The sequence below is a fragment of the Cibotium barometz genome, chromosome 63 (genome assembly GCF_041138505.1).
Source record: "Cibotium barometz isolate CiBa-2024 chromosome 63, ASM4113850v1, whole genome shotgun sequence".
In the NCBI taxonomy this organism is placed as follows: domain Eukaryota; kingdom Viridiplantae; phylum Streptophyta; class Polypodiopsida; order Cyatheales; family Cibotiaceae; genus Cibotium; species Cibotium barometz.
Genome location: NC_141108.1, coordinates 19,963,583 through 19,985,584, shown reverse-complemented (window position 1 = coordinate 19,985,584; position 22,002 = coordinate 19,963,583). Strand labels below are relative to the sequence as shown.

Sequence of the window (22,002 nt, the reverse complement as noted above, 5' to 3'; positions counted from 1 at the left end):
GCCATCAAGGGAGGGTATTGGGGTAGCGCCGTCAAGCAAGCACCACGTGGATGGCAAGGTGTCGGTGTTGGTGATATATCCCACATCGTGAATTGGGGGGGTTCGATTATTGGGAGAAGCCCATGTATGACATGCTGGCAGTCTCTGATTCTTAGTTGCATGCAACAAAAACGGATGATGTCTCTGCAACATAAATGTCTGCAACGAAAACTGTCTGAAACTGGGGAACGGAAACGGCATGTCTTTTACATTATATAGTAGATCTAAGTATAGAGAAGAAACTTGGAATGGACTATAAATCAAAAGAGATAGAACAAGAATAACTCAAAACTTAGCAGGGAAAAAGTGAGAAAATTCTTATATGAGATTAGGAAATGGTAAATGAGAACAGAAACAATGCCTCCAGAGAAACGGAGTTTCGGCAATTTTGGCTAGGAAATGGCCGTTTCCTATTGGTATGCTCTGGTTATCTAATTGGAAACGGCCGTTCCCAGCTGTTACTACTGCTTGCTGGCCCTTCATCTTTTTGTAAGGCTGGCTGTTCTGCCCATGCTTCATCACTGCCTTTCTCATTGGGATGCAGCCTCATGCAAGTCCATGCGTTCGTGTGAAAGAAGCTAAGGAAGTGTTACTGGTGAATACCTTTGCTTATAAAATGTCCTTTCTGCAGGGGCATGTACAAAAAAAAATGTACCTATCATGGACGGAGGCTTGTTCTCAGCTGGCAAACATGCATCTGGTCTCACTATGACAAATGAAAAACCGACAACATGGAAGCCTGTGGATACCAAACTACAACACGACTCTTTGTGCATCAGCCAAGAAGGTGCTAGACAACAGTTTCATGTGAATTCTTTCCACCAGCCATGTGAAGATATTAAATCAATTGATTTTGTTGTTGCCCCCTTTTATATGATTAATGGAAGAATGTATGACTGTGAGTTGTCTGCAACACCCAATCCTTGTTGTGAAGGCTTCAGTGGTCCTTTAGATGATCCGAGTTTTGAAGTGCTTACATCAACAAACACTTTAAAGAGGCCCTTCGGGGACGCCTGCCAACGACCAAGGGCCGTGTCAGCTTGGAAAGAGGAGACTGCGATGTCTGTTTCGAGTGGAGAGTTGTCAAACTATTCTAATGAACCTTTGGCTGATCAAGATGTGGATGGTTTTCCGGAGGCATTAAAAGATGATAAGAGGTTTGCATGGCCACTCTATGAAGATGATTGGTATGGTGACCCGGAGTGCTTGGAAACTTACCTTCATCTTGGTGAATCAAGTATGGTAATTAACAACAGCCTGCACATGGACCTGGAAAAATTTAATAGCTACTCTAGCAAAGGCTTCTCCATGTACAAGCAGGGCCCAACAATGTCTATATAACACAGCTTAGCCACTTGGTGCATCCGAGATTTTTGTGCTTCCATAATGAGGTATAAACCAGGAACGTTTGCAAGTGAAGCACTGGCAAGCTCTGCAGTTGAGTGTGTACTGTGCATCCTGCATTATTGAACAGAAGGTGTGATCTATTTTTGTATAGCAGGCATGCAGGAGCTATGATGTGCTTTCTGAAGAGCAGGTTGCTAGGGACCGGTCTTGTAGAAAAATAATGAGGTGTTTCCTTGTCCATAATTCTTTAGCGTGTGCTACTCACCACTTCAGCCAATGTTGAAATTGAGTTGTCCATAATGACGTGTGATATAAAAACGCTAGCATTTGTTTCATAATGTATATGAAAACACTACCTGCGTACTAGTTATCAAGCAGTTAGTGCTTGCTATATTGATTTGCTAGCTCTAACGAGCCTCACAATTGTTTGCAAAGCTATGTTATGGAAGAGAATGAAGTCAATTTAAATTAACGTATCCTTAATCAAATGTCCGTTTTGCAAATGGGCGTCTTGTCACGATGCCACTATGTGATGTTTTTATTATAAACAATAACTGCATTCACAAACAATAAAACAGTAATTGTTAATCAAAACAAATCTACACCAAATCATTAACTTTTTAAAACAAAATGCAAGAATAAATCTCTACCCTTTGGTTTGATTGATGATATTGACTTTCCGTTCTAAACAATAGTTGCAGTCACAAACCATAAATGTTAATCAAAACAAATTTACACCAAATCAAGGACTTTTAAAAACAAAAATGCAAGGATAAATCTCCACTCTTTGGATTGTTTGGTGATTGACATTCTGTTGTAAACAATAATTATACTTAGACAAAGAAGAAGAAGAATATATGTACACCAAATCCAAAAATGTCAAAAACAAAAACTGCAAAATAATCTTCCACCCTTTGGGTCACTAGATGAGTGTCTTGATTGAGCAATTCCTAGTAATGTCTTGTATAAGGCAAGACCAAAATGCCAAAAGAGATCTAAAATTATCTTTGAAGCGACAATGATATTGTTCCCCAGCTCTATTAACATTTGGAATATGTAAAGTTGAAGGGCGTCGATCCGTTTAAATTACTACACACCAAAGTCGAGTGGGGGGTTTCCAAGCTATATTAGAAAGGTGGTCGCATATCTATCTTAATGCTTTTAAATGAGAAGCAATGAGATGGTGTCAATACGATACAAGCGCACAAATATCTTTCTCGGTCATCCACCCAAGTTTGGGGAGGCAAGCCCATTACTCCTTCCTTGAGGGCCACGCTCCATTGTGTTTATTAAGATCCACAAGGAGAAAAACGTTGGGGAAACTCTCTTTTCCAATGACCTCTTGTACACTCATTCTTCCAAGTTTGGTCTCCTTCTCCACACCTTCTCAAGTGAAATTCTTTCTCTCTCTTATGGTTCACCTGTTTATCTCTCATAATTCATTCACTCACCAACCCTAAGTGCCTTTAGGCCCCCATGAGATCTTAGTCCTTAAAAAGTTCATCTACTCAAGAGAAGCACATGAGCTTTCCCTTTTATCTCTCATAATTCATTCACTCACCAATCCTAAGTGCCTTTAGGCCCCCATGAGATCTTAGTCCTAAAAAAGTTCATCTACTCAAGAGAAGCACATGGGAGTGGGAGCTTTCCCTTCTAATGGTACCACTTCCCTTAAAGCAAAAGAAATTACAAATAAGCTACAATGGAACCCTAGAAGCTAACAAGCACCATGAACGTGTGAAAGTACAAAGGCATGAGAAGAAACATCAATAAAAGGAAAGATTAAACAAGAGATCCCAAGTTCAAATTATAATCTCAAGGTATATTAAGCTTGTTTATACTAATTCACCGTCCAAAACTCACTTATTCTCTAGTTTAGTATTTACTCACTTATTCTCTAGTTTAGTATTTGGCTCTTTCTTCTCTAAGCTCCTAATTTAGCAAAAAAAAAAAAAAAACGATCCTTGGGTATACCCTAGTGCCATATCATGGGCACCTACTATTACAAATACTTGTTTAAATCAAGCTAAAAATGGATTTTTGCCATGCCATTAGGTTATAATCCTTGAGTTCGCATATTGCCACTTGTGTAATGCAAGCCTCCTATACAAATTGGATTCTTATAATGTTATTTTAGTCCAATCCATTCTGAGGGAATTTAAACTTATCCTTGATTGGGATCACGTGTGCTTAAGGAAGGTCAGCCATGTTTTTTTGAAGATTGATCTTAAGACGTGGAAGAATCATCTCATGGGTGGAGGATTATTTGTATATAAATTTGACATAGAAAATTAAATAGGTTCCATTTTGCATGCCATAAAAATCATTGATGATGATATATGGCTTATAAGAGCCACTTCATAGACTTACATTTTGTGAGATCTAGATGTTCTTGTTAGCGACTATTAATGTGATCCCAAGGTGGATGGAATTTGAAGATGAGGTGAAGGGTGGGTTAGACTACTTGTCATGTGTGCACACTATATGTGCATATACCAGTAGTCTAACCCACCCTACGCATGTGAGCATGGGAGCATGGGAACATGCTCTAGTGGGGCAAGGGTTAGACCTAAGCTTGGGTTGAGGTTAGGGTCAGGCAACCAAGGGTCACACATGGAAATGGAGAGTCAAGAGCCACTTGAGAGCTCTCCTATATGAAAGGAGCATGGGGCACTCTCAAGGGACATTCTCTTGTTTAGAGCATTGTATCTACTCTCTTGCCATTTCATGCTAGAGCTATGTGTTGTTGGATTGAAGATATACTTCTTGGTGGTATGGGATACCAAGGTTAGGTATGTGGTTCTTCATTATGTTGATGCGTGCACCCTTAGGCTCAGGGGTGTTGTGTGAATGAGTATATACCTGGTTTATGTGTGTTTATGCATAGTGATTAGCTAGAGAGGTCTTTAGGGTTTTAACAGTGGTATCAGAGCGTTCTCTAGTTAAATTTTTTAAATGTTTTTTCTCCTCTTAATTTTCTTATTATACTAAATTTTTAGCATTTTAAAAGTAAATTTTAATATTTACTAAAAAAAATATTATTTTTTGGTTTGTTTTGGTGGCCTATGTATTGGGAACGCCAATATGGCGGTCAAAACGTGATGCTTTTCAACTTGGATGGACGTTTCGATGATGCGGGGAAATTTCGTGAGTGAAAATGTTATTTTTCTCTAATTTTATGGTTAAAATAAGCATTTTATGATTTTTTTAACCAAAATACCGTACATGCTATTATGGTTATTTTTTAGTAGAAAGGATTCCTTACATTTCTACAATTTTAAGCAATTTTTTCTAATTATTTAAAAAAATTTAAGAGCATTTTTATGGTAATTTTTAATGCATTTTTGCAGGTTTCCCACGGACACGTTAATAAATTTCTGCCAATTTTTTGTTGAAAATTAGTGGGGGCAGCATGTGAACGCATCGGGTTCTCTCCCGTGTGTGCGGCATAACTTCTATCTCACCCATCAAAATTTTCCTTCAATTTTTATCTTCCGCATGGAAACACCCCTTATGTGGGTAGGTTTGATTAGTAAATAATCATGATTAATGAATAAAACATGATTAGTAATTAACCACCATGATTAACAAAGGAGAGGAAGGAGATAAGAGAAGTGATGGAAGGAGATTGTTGAGGTGGAGAAGGGAAAGAGAAGGAGTAGCTCATGCTCCCCCCCTCTCCCTCGCACAACTGCCACCGCCCGTCGTTCGGGGGCGGGGGGGGGGGGGGGGCAGCACGGTAGCAACCTGTGCCTCCTCCCACGTTTCTCAAAAAAAAAAAAACTTTGTTAAGTTGTAATTCAAAGCTTTTTAAAAAAAACTTTTACTTAAAAAAAAATCATCTTGAGCCCTTTAGCCTTTGGAATCCAATTTCTTTTTTACCTTTTCAAATTTCGGGAGTTACTTGTCTTTCCGGTTTCTGAGACCCTTGGATGTTTGCATTCTGGGATCGAGCTCCAAAATTTTTGACTGTTTGTATTCTCGTGCGTTTGGGGTACAATTAAAATTTTTAAAAATTCTTGAAAATTTATGAAAAATTAGACGGTTTTTTTCAATTTTTGGAATATCCGAGTTTGTCGTCTGGCATGTGGTGTGTCCATGCGGGCACCCGTGACCCTTCAATTTCTTGTAAAAATCTATTTTTTACTTAGAAAATTAGAAATTCCATTGAAATTAGAGATTTTAATTGGATTTGAGGATTGTCAGGGCCGAATTAATAAATTTGATTATCGATGGGATTCTCGGGGCAATTTTTTTTATAATTACCAAACTTGGAAAATTTTCTTAAAATTATTTTAGAAGTCCTCGAAATTGGTATTTTTTGTGTACCAATTGTATTTTGGTAAATTTTATAGCTAATTTTTTTTGAAAAATTTAGATTTGGAGTGCCATAAGATACGATTTGGTTGAGTTCAAAATTAGTAGATTTTGAGGCCTTAAAAAATAGAAAAAATTAAGAAAAAAATCATGATAATTTTTTTCTCGAGAATATAATATTTTCGGGGGTTATTTAGTGTTAAAGTACATTTTCACGTGCTTATATTAGATAGATGCGAGTTATTTGTATATAATTACTACGAATGTGCCTCGTATTAGTAGTTATTTTTGTTTGGATTAATTCTAGATCGTGTGTTCATGATTTTTTACCATTGTTTAGCCACCAAATGCTAATTTAAGCATGTTTTCTTATGTGCACTCAATTCTAGTGAATTAATTTGCTAGATCATTTTAGTTAAGGGTGGTCAAGTGACGCTGGCTCGAGTGATTCTTTATGATTTTCAAGAATCTTATAACCATGGCTCACATTGATTTCTCGATCAATGATAATGTTCATGATATGTGTGATCATCCTGATTCAGGAAGGAAAGATCTTAATTTCTAAGTTGAAGAAGAGATGGTGCAGGGGTTATTGAAAGGGAAGGCATTGACATAGTGGAAGGATCTCAAAAAAGATTCCATTCCTACCACTTTGACAGAATTTTGAAGAAGCTTTCAAAAAAGAGTTCATCCAATCAGAGGACGAATTCGAGATAATTGCCAAGCTTGTTAAAAATAGCATGGAAAATTAGTCATTTGATAATTATGTGCAAAAGTTTAGATAATTGGCTGTCAAAGACAAATCAGATGATTATACCTTATGTGGGATTTTCATCAATGGTCTAGCTCATGAGACTATCAGTACGAGGTAAAAATGCAAAGTCAAAATTTCTCTAGATGTTTGGGAAAGTAAAGTGTTAAATTCCATTAAGAGCGAATTTCTGAATGTATTTCTGATGAGTTACCTCACAGATTACCTCCTAAACAAGAGGTGGACCATAAAATTGAGCTAATACTGGGTGCGATACATGTTAGTATTTCTCCATATCGGCTTAGCTAGACTGAGGAGAAGATGAGGTAGCCAAGAAACTAGCTGAATACTTGAGAATGGGTCAGATTAGACTAAGTAAGTCTCCTTGGGGTGTACTAGTTCTCCTGGTTAAGAAAAAAGATCAAGGTACCTAGCGGATGTGTATTGCAGAGAGGAAGATGTTCCTAAAATTGCTTTTAGGACACGTTATGACCATTTACGAATTTTTAGTGTCACCCTTTGGTCTCACTAATGCACCAACAACTTTTCAACAGATGATGAATGCTTTATTTCGGGATCTGTTAGGAAAATGCATGGTGGTTTTCTTAGATGACATTTTGATATATAGTAAAACTTTGGCTGAGCATGAGAATCATCTTAGAGAGGTTCTAGGAAAGCTTAGGAAGGAGAAACTATATTTGTAAGTTATCTAAGTGTGATTTCTTCAAGAAGAAATTGTTATACTTGGGTCATAAGATCTCTCGAGATAGCTTAAGTATAGATTTGGATCGAATCCAAAAGGTTTTGGAATGGCCAAGTCTGCATATGGTCAAGCAGTTAAGATCTTTCTTAGGTTTCGTGGTGTTTCTTTGAAAATCTATGAAGGATTATTTGAAGTTGATAGTGCCTTTTACCAACCTTCTTAAGGGTAAAAACAAAAAGTCTAATTCTCTGATTGAGTGGAATGAGAAGCTATAAGAAACTTTCGATACTTTGAAAAATAAAGTTCGAGATGCTCCTGTGTTAGCCTTTCCAGATCCTAGTAGGCCTTACATCGTTGAGACTGATGCTAGTGATTTTGCATTAGGCACAACTTTGTTCCAAGATGGAAAGCCTATGTCCTTCAAGAGTAAGAAACTCAACGATGCACATACTAGGTACCCAGTTTAGGAGAAAGAGTTGTATGCGATCATTTATGCTTTAAAGGCATGGAGACAGTATCTCTACGAGTCTCAGTTTATGGTCTTGACAGGTCACCAGTCTTTGCAGTACATTTGTGATCAACTAGACTTCAAGGGTAGAAAGGCCAGATGGACTGAGTTAATGCAGGACTTTAATTTCATGATAAATACAGAAAAGGTAGCTTGAATTGTATTACTGATGCGTTGAGTCGAATTGGTGAAGTTAATGAACTTAGCTTTACAGAAATTACTTTTAACTTGTACGATTCACTCAGGGAGAAATGCAGTACATATATTTTCTTTGAAAAATATTAGAATTTGGCAAAAGCAGGGTCCCAACTCTGTGGTAGATCAAAACCTGGTGAATCAAGGAAAAGCCAACCAAATTTTTTATTTAGAATGGTCTATTATTCTGAAATAATAAGGTTTGCGTGGCCGGATGTGCCGAAAATTAGACTCAAGATCCTCTTTGAGTGCCATGATGCACCATTGACAGGGCATCATGGCATACAACGTACCTTGGCTTTGGTTAGAAGGACATTTTACTAGCTAAAAATAAAAGATTTTATTTAGAGTTATGTGGTCCGATGTCATCAATGTAAGATAAACAAGACTGAACGCCTTAAATTTGCTAGGTTATTACATCCTTTGGATATTTCATCTCGAAAGTGGGAAAGTATTTCCATGGATTTCATTATGGGACTTCCACGTGCAAGTAGGGGTCACGATGCCATTTGGGTAGTCGTGGATAGATTGACAAAGATGGCTAGGTTTTAATCCACAAAGACAGTAGTAAAAGTGTCGAAATTGGCTTACCAGTTTGTCAAGCAGTTGTTTAGACTGTATGGTCTACCTTCTAATATTGTAAGTGATCGTCGGGGCTCTAAGTTCATGGCCCATTTTTGGCAAGAAGTTTTCAAGAAATTATAAACTACTTTGAGTATGAGTTCCTCTAATCACTGTAGTCTAATGGGCAAATAGAGTGTGTGAATTAGATTTTAGAAGATATGCTTCATGCGTATATCTCTGGAAAACCATCGAGTTGGGAAAAGTATCTTCCAATGATGGAATTTGCCTATAACAGTTCTAAGCATATGACTACTGGTTATAGTCCGTTCATGCTTATGTATGGGTATCAACCTAGGGCACCTATTGATGTTGGTCTTAAGGACATTGAGCTTGATACATCAAGGGATTTCTTGCATGATATGTAGGAAATACTGACCCAAGCTCAGTATTCTATCAGGAGTGCTCAGGATACGGCACGGTTTTATGGTGATAGGGGACGCTCACCTTGGTCTTTTGAGCCAGAAGCATTGGTTTATTTGAAAGTTCCTAAAGATTCTTAAACTTTATCAACAGGAAAGTGCTCAAAATTATCTCCTAGATATTGTGGTCCATTCCGAGTTATACGTTGGATTGTCGCAGTTGCGTATGAGCTAAAACTACCTCTACATGTTAGAGTTCATCTAGTCTTTCTTGTCAGCAAATTGAAAGAAGAGCTGGGAGGTGAGGATAACATAGTTACTCCTCAAGAACTCGTTGAGGTCAAGGATTTATCCTACATTCCACATGAATGAAAAGGTACTTGAATTAAGTGAAAGGAAACTTCGTAATCGTTTAATCCTTGAGGTTAAAATTAAGTGGAAAGATAGGAAAATCGAGGATTCGACTTGGGTGTCAATTGATCGCATGTTTCCTTCTTTTCATATAGCAAGAGTGCAATGTTTTGAGAGAGGGGAAGTATGTTATGTGCACATTATATGTGCATATACTAGGAAGCCAACCCACCCTAGGCATGTATGGGAACATGCTCTAGTGTGGGGCAAGGGTTAGACCTAACCTTGGGTTGAGGTTAGGGTCAAGCAACCAAGGGTCACACATGGAAATGGAGAGTCGAGAGTCACCTGAGAACTCTCCTATATAATAGGGGCATGGGACACTCTCAAGGGATGTTCTCTTGTTTAGAGCATTATATCTAATCTCTTGTTATTTCATACTAGAGCTATGTGCTGCTAGATTGAAGACATACTTCTTGGTGGTACTAGTTAGGGACACCAAGCTTAGGTATGTGGTTTTTCATTATGTTGATGTGTGCACCCTGGGTGGTCGGGTGGATGAGTATATGCCGGGTTTATGTGTGTTTATGCATAGTGATTAGCTAGAGAGATATTTAGGGTTTTAAGAACTTGTCTCAACATACTTAGTGTTGAAACTAGTTACATGATGGAGTATGCTAGCACATTTGAAAGTGAACACTCTAATACATCATTGGACAACTCAGGAAGATTGAAACATTGGAGGAAGCATAAGTGCTATCAAGCTAACCAAAATAATCTTTTGATGAGAAAGGTCACACACCCTCAATGGTTGTGTTATGTTGATGATTTTTCCAAGAATTGGTGAGAAGATATCCAAAGGTTCACCAACCCAAAGAGAACAGTAACAAAGACAAAGAGTAGTTAAAGACAAGATAATGACCAATCGAAACTATATAAATTTGAGTGAAGATGCTGTAATAGAGCATTGGCTTAAGCAAAAAAGGAAGCCAAGAATACCTTCAAAGAAAGAGAGGATAGCCAAGAACCTGACCTCAGTATCTGATCATTATAAATTCTATAATATAGATGAGAGAATTATTGTGTTTGCATCAGGCAAGTGTTTTCTATGATGGCCCAAAAAAGTTAAAGAGGTTGATATTAGAAGACCTAGAGAGGATCCTAAAGTGGTTTAACATCACTAAGGACCTTACTCTAGAAAAGAGGAGAAAGATTTGATTTATCTCTTAAATAAGTACAAGGAATATTTTTGCATCGAAATAAACGGACATGAAAGGAGTGCTGCTTGCAATGGCATAACATGTCTAATAAACAAGGTCCTTACTTGATGAATCAAAAGTGTTCTACTAAGATAGTCAAGGTAAATTTTGATAAAATTTATCTATGAAATTATATATTGAATGAGTATAACACCCATTGTTGTTGTGCCCAAAAAAATAGAAAGATCAAATTGTGTTGTTAAGCCTTATTAGAGAAAGGGTCATTGGGAAATTTATAACAAATCTAAACCTACCCTTCAACCCTCATACTAGCTAGAGCTCACTCCTAAAGTGTTATTCTGACACTCACTATCATACCTAGGTGGTTCCTATCTCATAGGTGTTACAATTGGTGAATCCAAAGCTTGTGTGGAAGTTCTAACCTCCATACTACTCACTTGCAATGCATATTAAAGGAGAGAAGAGAAGAGAGAGGACATGATCTAATAGATGGCATTGCATTTGCAAATCCTAAGCATCAAAGCCACATATACTAGAATAGAGTTGCAAGAAGGGAGAGAGAGTATAGAGAATACACTTAATCTATTGCACAAATGGGAAGTCCTTTAAAGAAAACAAAATTAACTTACATACCTCATAAGAAATTTCTCCTCACTAGGCGGGCATGGGAGTAAATGACATGGGGGCATCCATTTTCTACTCATTTACATGTGTTTGTCCTTGTAGTAGTAGAAGTTATATCATAGTCTGGAAGAAATGAGCTAGGGATGCGAGTGATGAAAGAAATATGTTACTGTTACAGGTGTTAGTGAGTACTATGAGAGATAAAGTGACTTAAGGGGGGTAGGTATCTTTGCAAACACAGTGATGCTTTTATCTCTTATATATTCATTTTTTTGTGAAAATATATTTTTTCTCATCTTTTTTCATTTTTAAATTTTTGGTCTCTTGTTTTTTTAATTTTGCTATGCATTTTTAGACACTGATTTTTGGAAAAATCAATCATCAATTTAGTTTGTGAAGGAGTAACTTAGTGATGTTAATAACCAAGGGTTAGAGACCAAAAGGTTAGTAAAGTAAGAGGGGGCTTCCAAAGTAGCAACAATGCAAGGGGGCTTCCAAAGTAACAAGTGTAGCAATCTACAACCAAAAACCACCTAGGGGGCTTTCATCAAAGGAGCTCTAATTGCTTAAGTGGTTTTTGGTTGAAGATTGCTACACTTGTGTTGGAACACTTGATTGGGACGTGTATGATGCTCTAGCTGGATATTACGTTGGCCCTGCTTACTTTTGTAGTTAATTTAGTTTGTTCACTCTTTCTTGCCAGAAATGGCCAAAATTAGGATTCAAGATAGAAGTTGAGTTTCCTTGGTAGAGCTGATGGGTCCATTATGAAGAAAGATTGGCTTTCGACCAACCTTGTGCTAGTGGTATCAAAAGATTTTTGATGATGCTAAACCTATTGGGAGAGGTTCTTGTGTACTTTACCCTTTTTTGAAAAGGTTCTTCTATACTACCAAGATTTTTTTATGCGATCGTGTGAGCAAATAGTAGCTTCTAGCTCTCCCTTTTTGAGAATAGGTTCGTATGTATATTTGCTAATATGTACTTATCAAGAAACCTTTTGATTTGTCTGTTGTGATGTGACCAATGATCACATCATAAGTGGGGTTGCTTCTTGATTCTTGAAGTCAACCACATGTCTTGATATTTATTAGAAGGTATTATTAGGATTTGGCTCTTTAAACTTGATGAAAAACTTTGAAGCTCTATCCCTACTGGGCTAGGATGCTATGCTAGGATGTATTTACAAAAGATATTACATCATAAGGGAAAATTAGGACTGCACGGGAGTGGATTCTTAATTAGCCTTCCTTAAAGAGTTAGTGGTGGCAGTCGTATGTGCCACAAGTTGCAAGTTGATATTGCTGGCTGAGATTGCCTCCAAAACTTTATTAATATAATGACTTTGATGTGACGAGTGTCTAGTGCTAGGACGTTCTTATTTCATGTCTCTTATTGGCAACAAGGACTTCCAAATGTAGAGAAATAGGTTCTTTTATCTCCACCTTATTGGCAAGGACTCCCAAAACTTCATTTTTTAAAAGAGAAATACATTATATTATTTCCACCTTATTGAGTAGGACTTTAGGTGTTTGTGTTTGGTTAAATTGACTCTTGAATGGCCATCGTGTTAAAGGGCTACTTTGGATGGGAACCCTTTGATTGGATAGCCATGAAGTGCACCTAAATAAATAGTGTAAAAATTGAGATGTTTGTAGTCCACATTGTTTACGCTTTTGCTAACTCGAGGCCAAACGTGAAAAAAGTAAACTTTGGGAGTCATAGCATTGTCCTCATGGGAGAGATATTTCCTGTGGTACATTTTTTTGGGGGTGTAGGTTGTTATCACACTTGCATAAGACCACTCGAATAATGGGGGTGGTGTTGATGGTTCTTCAAAGAAGTAGATGAGCCTTAGGCACATCAATCCTTTGTTTTCCGTTGTCTTTAATGTTGCACGTAGGTTCTTGTGGATTAGCAATTGTTAGCGAAATGTTAGATTGTGAGATCTTTCATTGCCTTAGGCTGCCAAACCATTTCTTACATTGGTGTAAAAATTTGGGCTCTAAATGATGGTAATGATATATTTCTTTATACTGACTTTGTCACCAAGATAATGGTGTTACCATCATAGTGCCCTTTATTACCATCGTGGTACCCTTGGGTAATTTGAACATATTTAAGCAACCATCTTGGTTTATTTTTAGGATCCTGTTGGCATTGCCTTGTTGGTTTATGTCTTCTTCTAGGAATATTATGGGGGCTTGTTTGAGGAAGAGAGATTGCTACTTGTTTGGGTACTCGGATATGAGTGTATTTTTGGGGGCTTTTCCACGAAGAGGGATTGCTACTTGCTTGGGTTGCTAGATGAGGGTTTTTCCTTTGTAGACTCTTGAGCTTTGAACAACCTTGCTAGAACTCACCATTGATGTGAGCAATTTTGTATGATTGGTTCTTTTGTCCCTTGGTGCAGTTTAGTATCTTATTGGTTTCTTACTTTGATTTTGTTAGTTGTAACCTCTTTGGGAATGCCCATATTTTATTTCGAGATATTTTATTTTTCGATGCACCTTTTTATATCATCTACCAGGATTAATATGTTTAATTAAGTTGTGTGCACACTGGTATGATACAGTCAGGATTAATGTGTTTAATCATCTGTGTTGTACACTAACTAATATTATTTTGGATGAAGGCAATGATTGAATGGCAAATTATGTGTTAATCGTGGGTGGAACATGCGTTGGATTACTATGAGATATTTTGGAAGACATGTGAATACCTTTTATGGTTTCATATTTTATCTATATTTTTGTAAGGTTAAGGCCTCATTCCTTTTGGACATACCGAATAGTATTTTATACTTTTGGTAGGCCCAAGACTTTATATTAATTCTTGCTATTATTTTGTAGAGCTTGCATGCTCATAAACTCAAAAGAACTTACTTGTGCTTTATTTTTGGAATTATCTTTTTGAAACGCTTTTTCTAGTACATATAAATATGGGAGAGTGGTACAAAGGCCACACTCTATTCAAGGGAGATTTAATCCAATCTTATGTCAATGGTGATCTCTCCTCTATTTTTCATCTCTTTTGTTTATTTTATTTGGTTTATTGATGTTTATGCTTTTAATTTATTTTATGCTCTAATTTTGTGTTGAGAAATTGCAATTCCTTCTCCAAGGTCCATAAATGTAGTGAGACTTCTTAAGAAGAAGGATTTATGAAGAAGGAAAATTAAAAAATAGAGGTCTTGAATGGCTTGTATTATTTTCCAAGCCCATTCAAATAGACGCTCACTAAATCATCGTACCCAATTTACTCGGTGTAAAGAAGGCCAAAGGTTTAATTTTTGGAATTTCTAAAGCTTCAAACAAATCAAGGAGAAATATCACACGAAGAGAAAAGGCCTTTAAAAGCTAAGCTACGACGAGGGTACAAGTGCTTGGACAAAGATAGGACATCAACAAAAATCCAAAAGATAAAGAAAAGAAGAGGGTGCAAGTGCTTGGACAAAGAGAGGACATCAACAAAAATCAAAAATCTAAAAGATAAATAAAAAATCCAAAAAAGAGAAGAAGGCTTGAATAGTTTATGGGAATCTTTTGAGCCATTGGATCAAGATCTAGATTGAGGGCTAGGGTTCAATAACAACTTGTGCTTGGACAAAGAGAGGACATAAACAGAAATCTAAAATCTAAAAGATAAATAAAAAAATCCAAAAGATAAAAAGAAGAAGGCTTGAATATTTTATGGGAATCTTTTGAGTCATTGGATCAAGATCTAGATTAAGGGCTAGGGTTCAATAACAAATTTTTCAAAGCAAAACCCAACAGAAACCACCCCTTTTGCAAAACCACTTTCTTCAATTCTCAATCCCTCAAAAATCAAGCATTATGGATGGCAAGAACTTCAATCCCCTAATCTTCAAATTGCTAAACCCATTATAAGACAGAATTTGCATACTCATAATCATTTCTCATTGATTTTTCAAAAAGAAAGAGAACAATTTCAAATCCATCTTGGGCTGCGTGACGGCCTCTTATTTTTCAAAGTAACGCTTTCTCTTTATTAAAAAAAAAAGAGTTGCGCTACTGCCTGATTTCAATCGCTCTCTTCTTTCAAATCTGCACCACAGCACAACTCAACTGGCCGCCTTTTTAATTTTCTAATTCTCTTTTGTGCTAAACCGACTGTCTCTTTTACGTCACACCTATCGTCATTTCGTTTTTCTGTGTTAATGCTCTGGCTGCCCTTTTATATATATATATATATATATATATATATATATATATATATATATATATATAGTGATGGGTTGATTTTTTCCCTCTCCTCGCATGTGCTGCCGCCAGTGCTTTCTCGTTTTCTTTTCTACCATTCACTAGCTATTATTCTCCACTAGTGGCTTGACCAATCCCTGACGGGCAAGAGTTTTCTTCCATTCATCTTTGTCGATCACAAATTAGTGCAAGAGAGAGGAGAGGGTGTTGTTCTAGAGTCCTAAGGTCACGGGTTCAAGCCCTCATTGCGAAAGCGATGGCACGCACGGGTGTGTGTTTTTTGATTTTCTAATTCCAACCAATTGTAAAAAAACAAAAGAAACGCTCGTCCTCGAAGGGTAAGTAGAGATAAGCCTCATATTTGAAGCCCATGATGGGCTCCATGGTTCCCCTAACTTGCCAACCTATATATAAACACACCATGCTTGCCATATATATCCATGTAGAATCTCCTAAAGCACTTAATTTCATTGAATAAACACCAAACTTGGCGTAAATAAACAGCTAGCATTCCAACCCAAAATAATGTTGACAATCTCAACACACCTGAACAAAGCCCCTTCAAGAATAATAAACACAAATCAAAGGGTTAAAAGGTTTCAATATAATATTTGTATATGGATAATGTAAGGAAGGGGAGTCCCTTCAAGGAGGCGCCTACTTCACATGCTTGAATGAGTTTTAAACTAAAAAATAATGTGATATTTTTATCTCTCCTCTCTCTTGGATCAAACCAAATTAAAAGGGAACCAAAAATTTTATCCAAATTCAACCAAAGTGAACCTAGAAAATTCTAGAAATTAGTTGGACTTGGTTAGAGGCCTCCCTCACCTATAAATAGATCCTTAGCCCTTTGTCCAAATTCAACCAAAGTGAACCTAAAAAATTCTAGAAATTAGTTGGACTTGGTTAGAGGCCTCCCTCACCTATAAATAGATCCTTAGCCCTTTGTAAAAAATAATGAGAACTATACTATGCCAGTATTATGCTGAAATAATGATAATTTTTACTATTCTCTAAAATTCTCTCCAAATTGAAAAAATTGGAGCTTCCCTCTTTCTTCAATCTCCATTGGTGGCTCCAAGAATCAAGCAATTTGTAAGGTAAAGGGTGAATTTTGATCTTTTTCTATAATTTCTCAATGTTTCTCTCTTCTCAACCCCTCTCAAGCTTGAGAAGCTTAATTGGAATGGCTTTTTAATGCTAATGAAGTTAATTGGCAAATGGTAGTAAGGAAATACATAAATTTTTATTAATTTTAATGGTTTTTATGTAATTTCTCTCTCTCACTCAAAGAATGGTCATTCCCATGACCTATTCTCAATCCAAATGAAGCTTCTCATGAAGTTTTTCTCTAATCCAAGAATAAATTCTATGCTTGTTTAATTGGAGGCCAAATTAATGGCTTTTTTATGCTTTTAAGTTAGTTATTTCATGAAAATTTATGATGCAATCCATAATGGGTTAATGATCCAATTAGGGATCATTCTAATCATATCCATAATGTTAAAGTTCATCCTTTTAGAATAAATTGAGATTTATCAGTAATAGCAACGGAGCTATGGCGAAATTTCTGTAAAAATTACACATAAAACATTTTCATTCAAAGTATGAAAAGAGGACTTCCTACCATATTCTAGGAATTATCATCCTAGATAAACTGATTGATTCTCATTGTAATCATAGAAATATTGATTTTTAGGTTTATGCATAATTAATAAAAATTTAGATAAATTTATTTATCTATGAGAAATAATTAAATGTTAAAAGAGGAATTCCCATTACATTTGGAATTCCATGATTGGATAGGAAAAGAGAATTTCTTATCATATTGGAATTATGGGATAATTTATTTAATTTTAAAAATAATTTTTTATATAAATTTATTTATCTATGAGAAATAATTAAATGTTAAAAGAGGAATTCCCATTACATTTGGAATTCCATGATTGGATGGGAAAAAGAGAATTTCCTATCATATTGGAATTATGGGATAATTTATTTAATTTTAAAAATAAATTTTTAGATAAATTTATTTATCTATGAGAAATAATTAAATGTTAAAAGAGGAATTTCTATTACATTTGGAATTCCATGATTGGATGGGAAAAAGAGAATTTGCTATCATATTGGAATTATGGGATAATTCATTTAATTTCAAAAATTAATTTTTAGATAAATTTATTTATCTATGATGAGAAATAATTAAATGTTAAAAGAGGAATTCCCATTACATTTGGAATTTTATCATTGGATGGGAAAAAGAGAATTTTCTATCATATTGGAATTATGGGATAATTCATTTAATTTCAAAGATAAATTTTTATATGAATTTTTAGATAAATTTATTTATCTGTGAGAAACATTTAAATGTCAAAAAAGGAATCCTTACGACATTTGGAATTCCATCATTTATATGGACAAAGATAAATTTCTAGCATATTGAAATAATGGATATTTTAAATGAATTTATTTTATAAGAAATATTTGATGGGAAAAGGGGAATTCCCATGGTAATTGGGATCCTAGAAATTAAATGGAAAGAAGAGGAATTTTTAGTATAAATTCGATTTATGATTATTTTACCATAAGAGGAAATATGGGTAGAATTGATTTCTATAAATCCTATGAATTCTTTTATTCAAAAGAAGAATATTGAATATAATTCAATTGAGGAATTGAGAAGGAATATGGAACTAGTTGTCAGAAAAAGAATCTTACAAATCCTATGAATTCTTTTATTCAAAAGAAGAATATTGAATATAATTCAATTGAGGAATTGAGAAGGAATAGGGAACTAGTTGTCAGAAAAAGAATCTTTAATTAGGCCAAGTAATTGGCAGAAATTTAAAAAAAGTCCTATTATCAATATCAATCTAGAAAAAGCTATTAAATGATAATAGCATGTGACTGGATGTGATAATAAGAAAAAAATAGGATGTGATAAGATGTATATGGGCTGTGTGATAGGATGAGAATGGATGTGTGTATGGGATGTGATAGGATGTGAATGAATGTGATAAGATAAAAATAGGATGTGATGTAATGGAAATAGATGTAAATGTGAATAATGAGATGAGAAAAGGGATGAGAGGATATGTGAAAGGGTGAAATGGGAGAAGTACACGGATGTGAATACGGATGTATATATGAAAGAAGGGATATGCATGTGTATGTGGATGTATAAATGTGGATGTGTTTGTAAAAGAATAGATGTGAAGGTGGAAATGGATGTATGAATGTGGATGTGTGGATGTGGAAATGGATGTATGGATGTGGAAGTGGATATGATATGGAATGTGGATGTGGATGTATGAATGTGGATGTGGATGTATGGATGTAGATATGAATGTGGATGTGGATGTGGATGTATGGATGTAGATATGGAATGTGGATGTGGATATGGATGTATAGAAGTAGATGTGGATGTGGATGTATGAATGTGGATGTGGAAATGGATGTATGGATGTGGATGTGGATGTGGATGTGGATGTATGAATGTGGATGTGGAAATAGATGTATGGATGTGGATGTGGATGTCGATGTATGGATGTGCAAGTGTATATGATATGGAATGTGGATGTGGATGTGGATGTATAGATGTGGATATGGATGTGGATGTATGAATAAGAATGTGGATGTGGATGTGAAAATGGATGTATGGATGTGGATGTATGAATGTGGATGTGAAAATGGATGTATGGATGTGGATGTGGATGTGGATGTATGGATGTGGAAGTGGATATGATATGGAATGTGGATGTGGATGTATGAATGTGGATGTGGATGTATGGATGTAGATATGGAATGTGGATGTGGATATGGATGTATGGAAGTAGATGTGGATGTGGATGTATGAATGTGGATGTGGAAATGGATGTATGGATGTGGATATGGATGTGGATGTGTATGAATGTGGATGTGAATGTGGAAATGGATGTATGAATGTGGATGTGGAAATGGATGTATGGATGTGGATGTGGATGTATGGATGTGGAAGTGGATATGATATGGAATGTGGATGTGGATATGGATGTATGGAAGTAGATGTGGATGTGGATGTGAAAATGGATGTATGGATGTGGATGTGGATGTGGATGTGGATGTATGAATGTGGATGTGGATAGGGATGTATGGATGTAGATGTGGATGTGGATGTATGAATGTGGATGTGGAAATGTATGTATGGATGTGGATGTGGATGTGGATGTGGATGTGGATGTATGGATGTAGATGTATGAATGCGGATGTGGATGTGGATGTATGGATGTGGATGCGGATGTATGGATGTGGATAAACGAATGTGGATGTGTATGTGGAATAATGAATGTGAATGAGTATGTGAAATGATGTGACGTTGATATGAGCGAATGGATGAGATGTGATGACATGCGAATCAGGACGTGAATGAATGAAATGGGATGTGAATGAAAGATATGTGATGTGAATGAATCTGATGTGATGAGATGGAAAATGATGTGATTGGATGAGAATGGGTACACATATGAATTGAATGTGGAATAAGTAATGTGGACTGATGAGGGATAAATGTGGAAAGACGAGAGTTCATTATAGAAATTGAATTTGTGACCTTGACCCCTGCATCGCGCAAGGAGAGCTACTTCCGCTGCTAGCACTCCCGAATCCGTTGTGCGGAGGGAGCAGGGATCTTTCAGCTGGTATTAGAGCGAATTGGCTAATGAGGATCGACTGAGAAGCCAAAAATGTCAAAAATTTATGAAGTAACAGTAAAAGGTTGGAATTTTGTGATGAAATTCATACAAATTGGTATTCAGACAGAAATTCATAAGTTGGTAATTGGGTCTTCAGATGGAAGTACCGCAATTGTATGGAATCCTTGACTTGCTTGAGGCCTAGACATGATGGTATTTACCTTATAATTCCAAGGACCGTGACTACCCGTATATACCAAGGGTATAACTGCAGCTCTTTTACTGGCAGTATATACGAGTAAATCTAAGACCTTGAAATTATAAGCTAAAATGCTATCCAGATGATGAATTCAAATGTGGTTGATATGATTTTAAAATTTTGGTTGAGAATTGATGAGTTGATTTGGATTCTGATTGGAAAAAGATGATTCCTGAATTTTGGTTAAAAAGCGTTAAGCTGAGCAAAAACCACAATGAGGATGAATACGACAAGTCCCTATGATAATGTTCGTGACTGGAACGATGATAATGACTTCAGCAAATCACTATGAGATTAGTGGATTGTGCTGTCAGATTGCTACTGTTAACACTTGACTCGGTGGATCAAGTTAATTGGATAACAAATTGAGGACTTGCTTGACTTAAATTCCCGTGGAGGAATGTTCAGAAAGAAATTTTTCGGTCTAAAGGACCATTATTGTGTTAAAGATATGAATGATATGTTCTGAATGAATTGTTATCTGATGATGAGTTCTATATAAGGGATCTTTATCCCAGGATTCTGTTGGGTTGACCAGAATATAAGGAACCCTAGAATCAATTGGATCTTAAGGGAAAGAGTTGTCCTCTAGTTTGCGAGATGAGGACATCTCACGTTTTTTAAGTGGGGTAGGATGTAAGATTCCTTCCCCCAGCTTTTGAGGTATACAGGAGTAAGAACCTCCCTTTCTGATCTTATAATTATTCCCCTCTCAGAAATAAAAGAAAGATTCTGTTTTACCTTGATCTAGAGAGAGAAAATGTCTAGAGAGAGATAGTCCAAAATTGAGATATTTTTGGATATAAAAATCCTCCTAGTGTCTAAAATGGGTTCCCTTGAAACAAAAATTCAAAAAGAACTTTCCAATGTGCAATTGGAATTAATTGGAAATAGGTATAAAGGACCTTAGCCTAAGGGTCTAGATTTTCAAAAAATTTTGGATTATGGTCCAATTAAGGTTCCTATGGGCCAATAGGATTAATCCATGTGTGGGGAAGAGATAAATCCAATTTGTAAAAGAAGATACCCAAAAATGAGTAAATGCCCACATAAGATGAAGAGTTGACTATGTACAAGGTTTATTAGTAAAAGACTATGAGTATTACTAAGAAAATGAGATATTTTGGGTATAATGATTCCATTTTGACACATGTGTAAGGAAGGGGAGTCCCTTCAAGGAGGTACCTACTTCACATGCTTGAATGAGTTTTAAACTAAAAAATAATGTGATATTTTTATCTCTCCTCTCTCTTGGATCAAACCAAATCAAAAGGGAACCAAAAATCTTGTCCAAATTCAACCAAACTGAACCTGGAAAATTCTAGAAATTAGTTGGACTTGGTTAGAGGTCTCCCTCACCTATAAATAGATCCTTAGCCCTTTGTAAAAAAATATGAGAACTATACTATGCCAGTATTATGCTGAAATAATGATAATTTTTACTATTCTCTAAAATTCTCTCCAAATTGAAGAAATTGGAGCTTCCCTCTTTCTTCAATCTCCATTGGTGGCTCCATCAACATACCAAACCAATTGATTGGTTGGGGGCCTCTACTGTGATCAAAGAATCAAGTAATTTATAAGGTAAAGGGTGAATTTTGATCTTTCTCTATAATTTCTCAATGTTTCTCTCTTCTCAACCCCTCTCAAGCTTGAGAAGCTTAATTGGAATGGCTTTTTAATGCTAATGAAGTTAATTGACAAATGGTAGTAAGGAAATACATAAATTTTTATTTATGCTTAATTTTAATGGTTTTTATGTAATTTCTCTCTCACTCAAAGAATGGTCATTCCCATGCATGGACCTAT

General features: G+C 36.0%; 1 protein-coding gene across 5 annotated transcripts in view; it reads left to right on the top strand.

Annotated features, from left to right (window-relative positions):
• LOC147603813 (uncharacterized) overlaps positions 1 to 1,686 on the top strand; it is a 50,357-nt gene extending 48,671 nt beyond the window's left edge. For 2 of the 5 annotated variants that reach the window (XM_086795936.1, XM_086795937.1), the window contains exon 4: positions 671 to 1,686. In XM_086795936.1, the coding sequence (XP_086652062.1) occupies positions 671 to 1,380 (710 nt within the window). In that variant the 3' untranslated portion in view covers positions 1,381 to 1,686. The remainder of the gene's footprint in view (positions 1 to 670) is intronic. The other 3 variants (XR_015265508.1, XR_015265507.1, XM_086795938.1) reach the window with 3 other exon arrangements.
• The last annotated feature ends 20,316 nt before the right edge of the window (positions 1,687 to 22,002 follow it).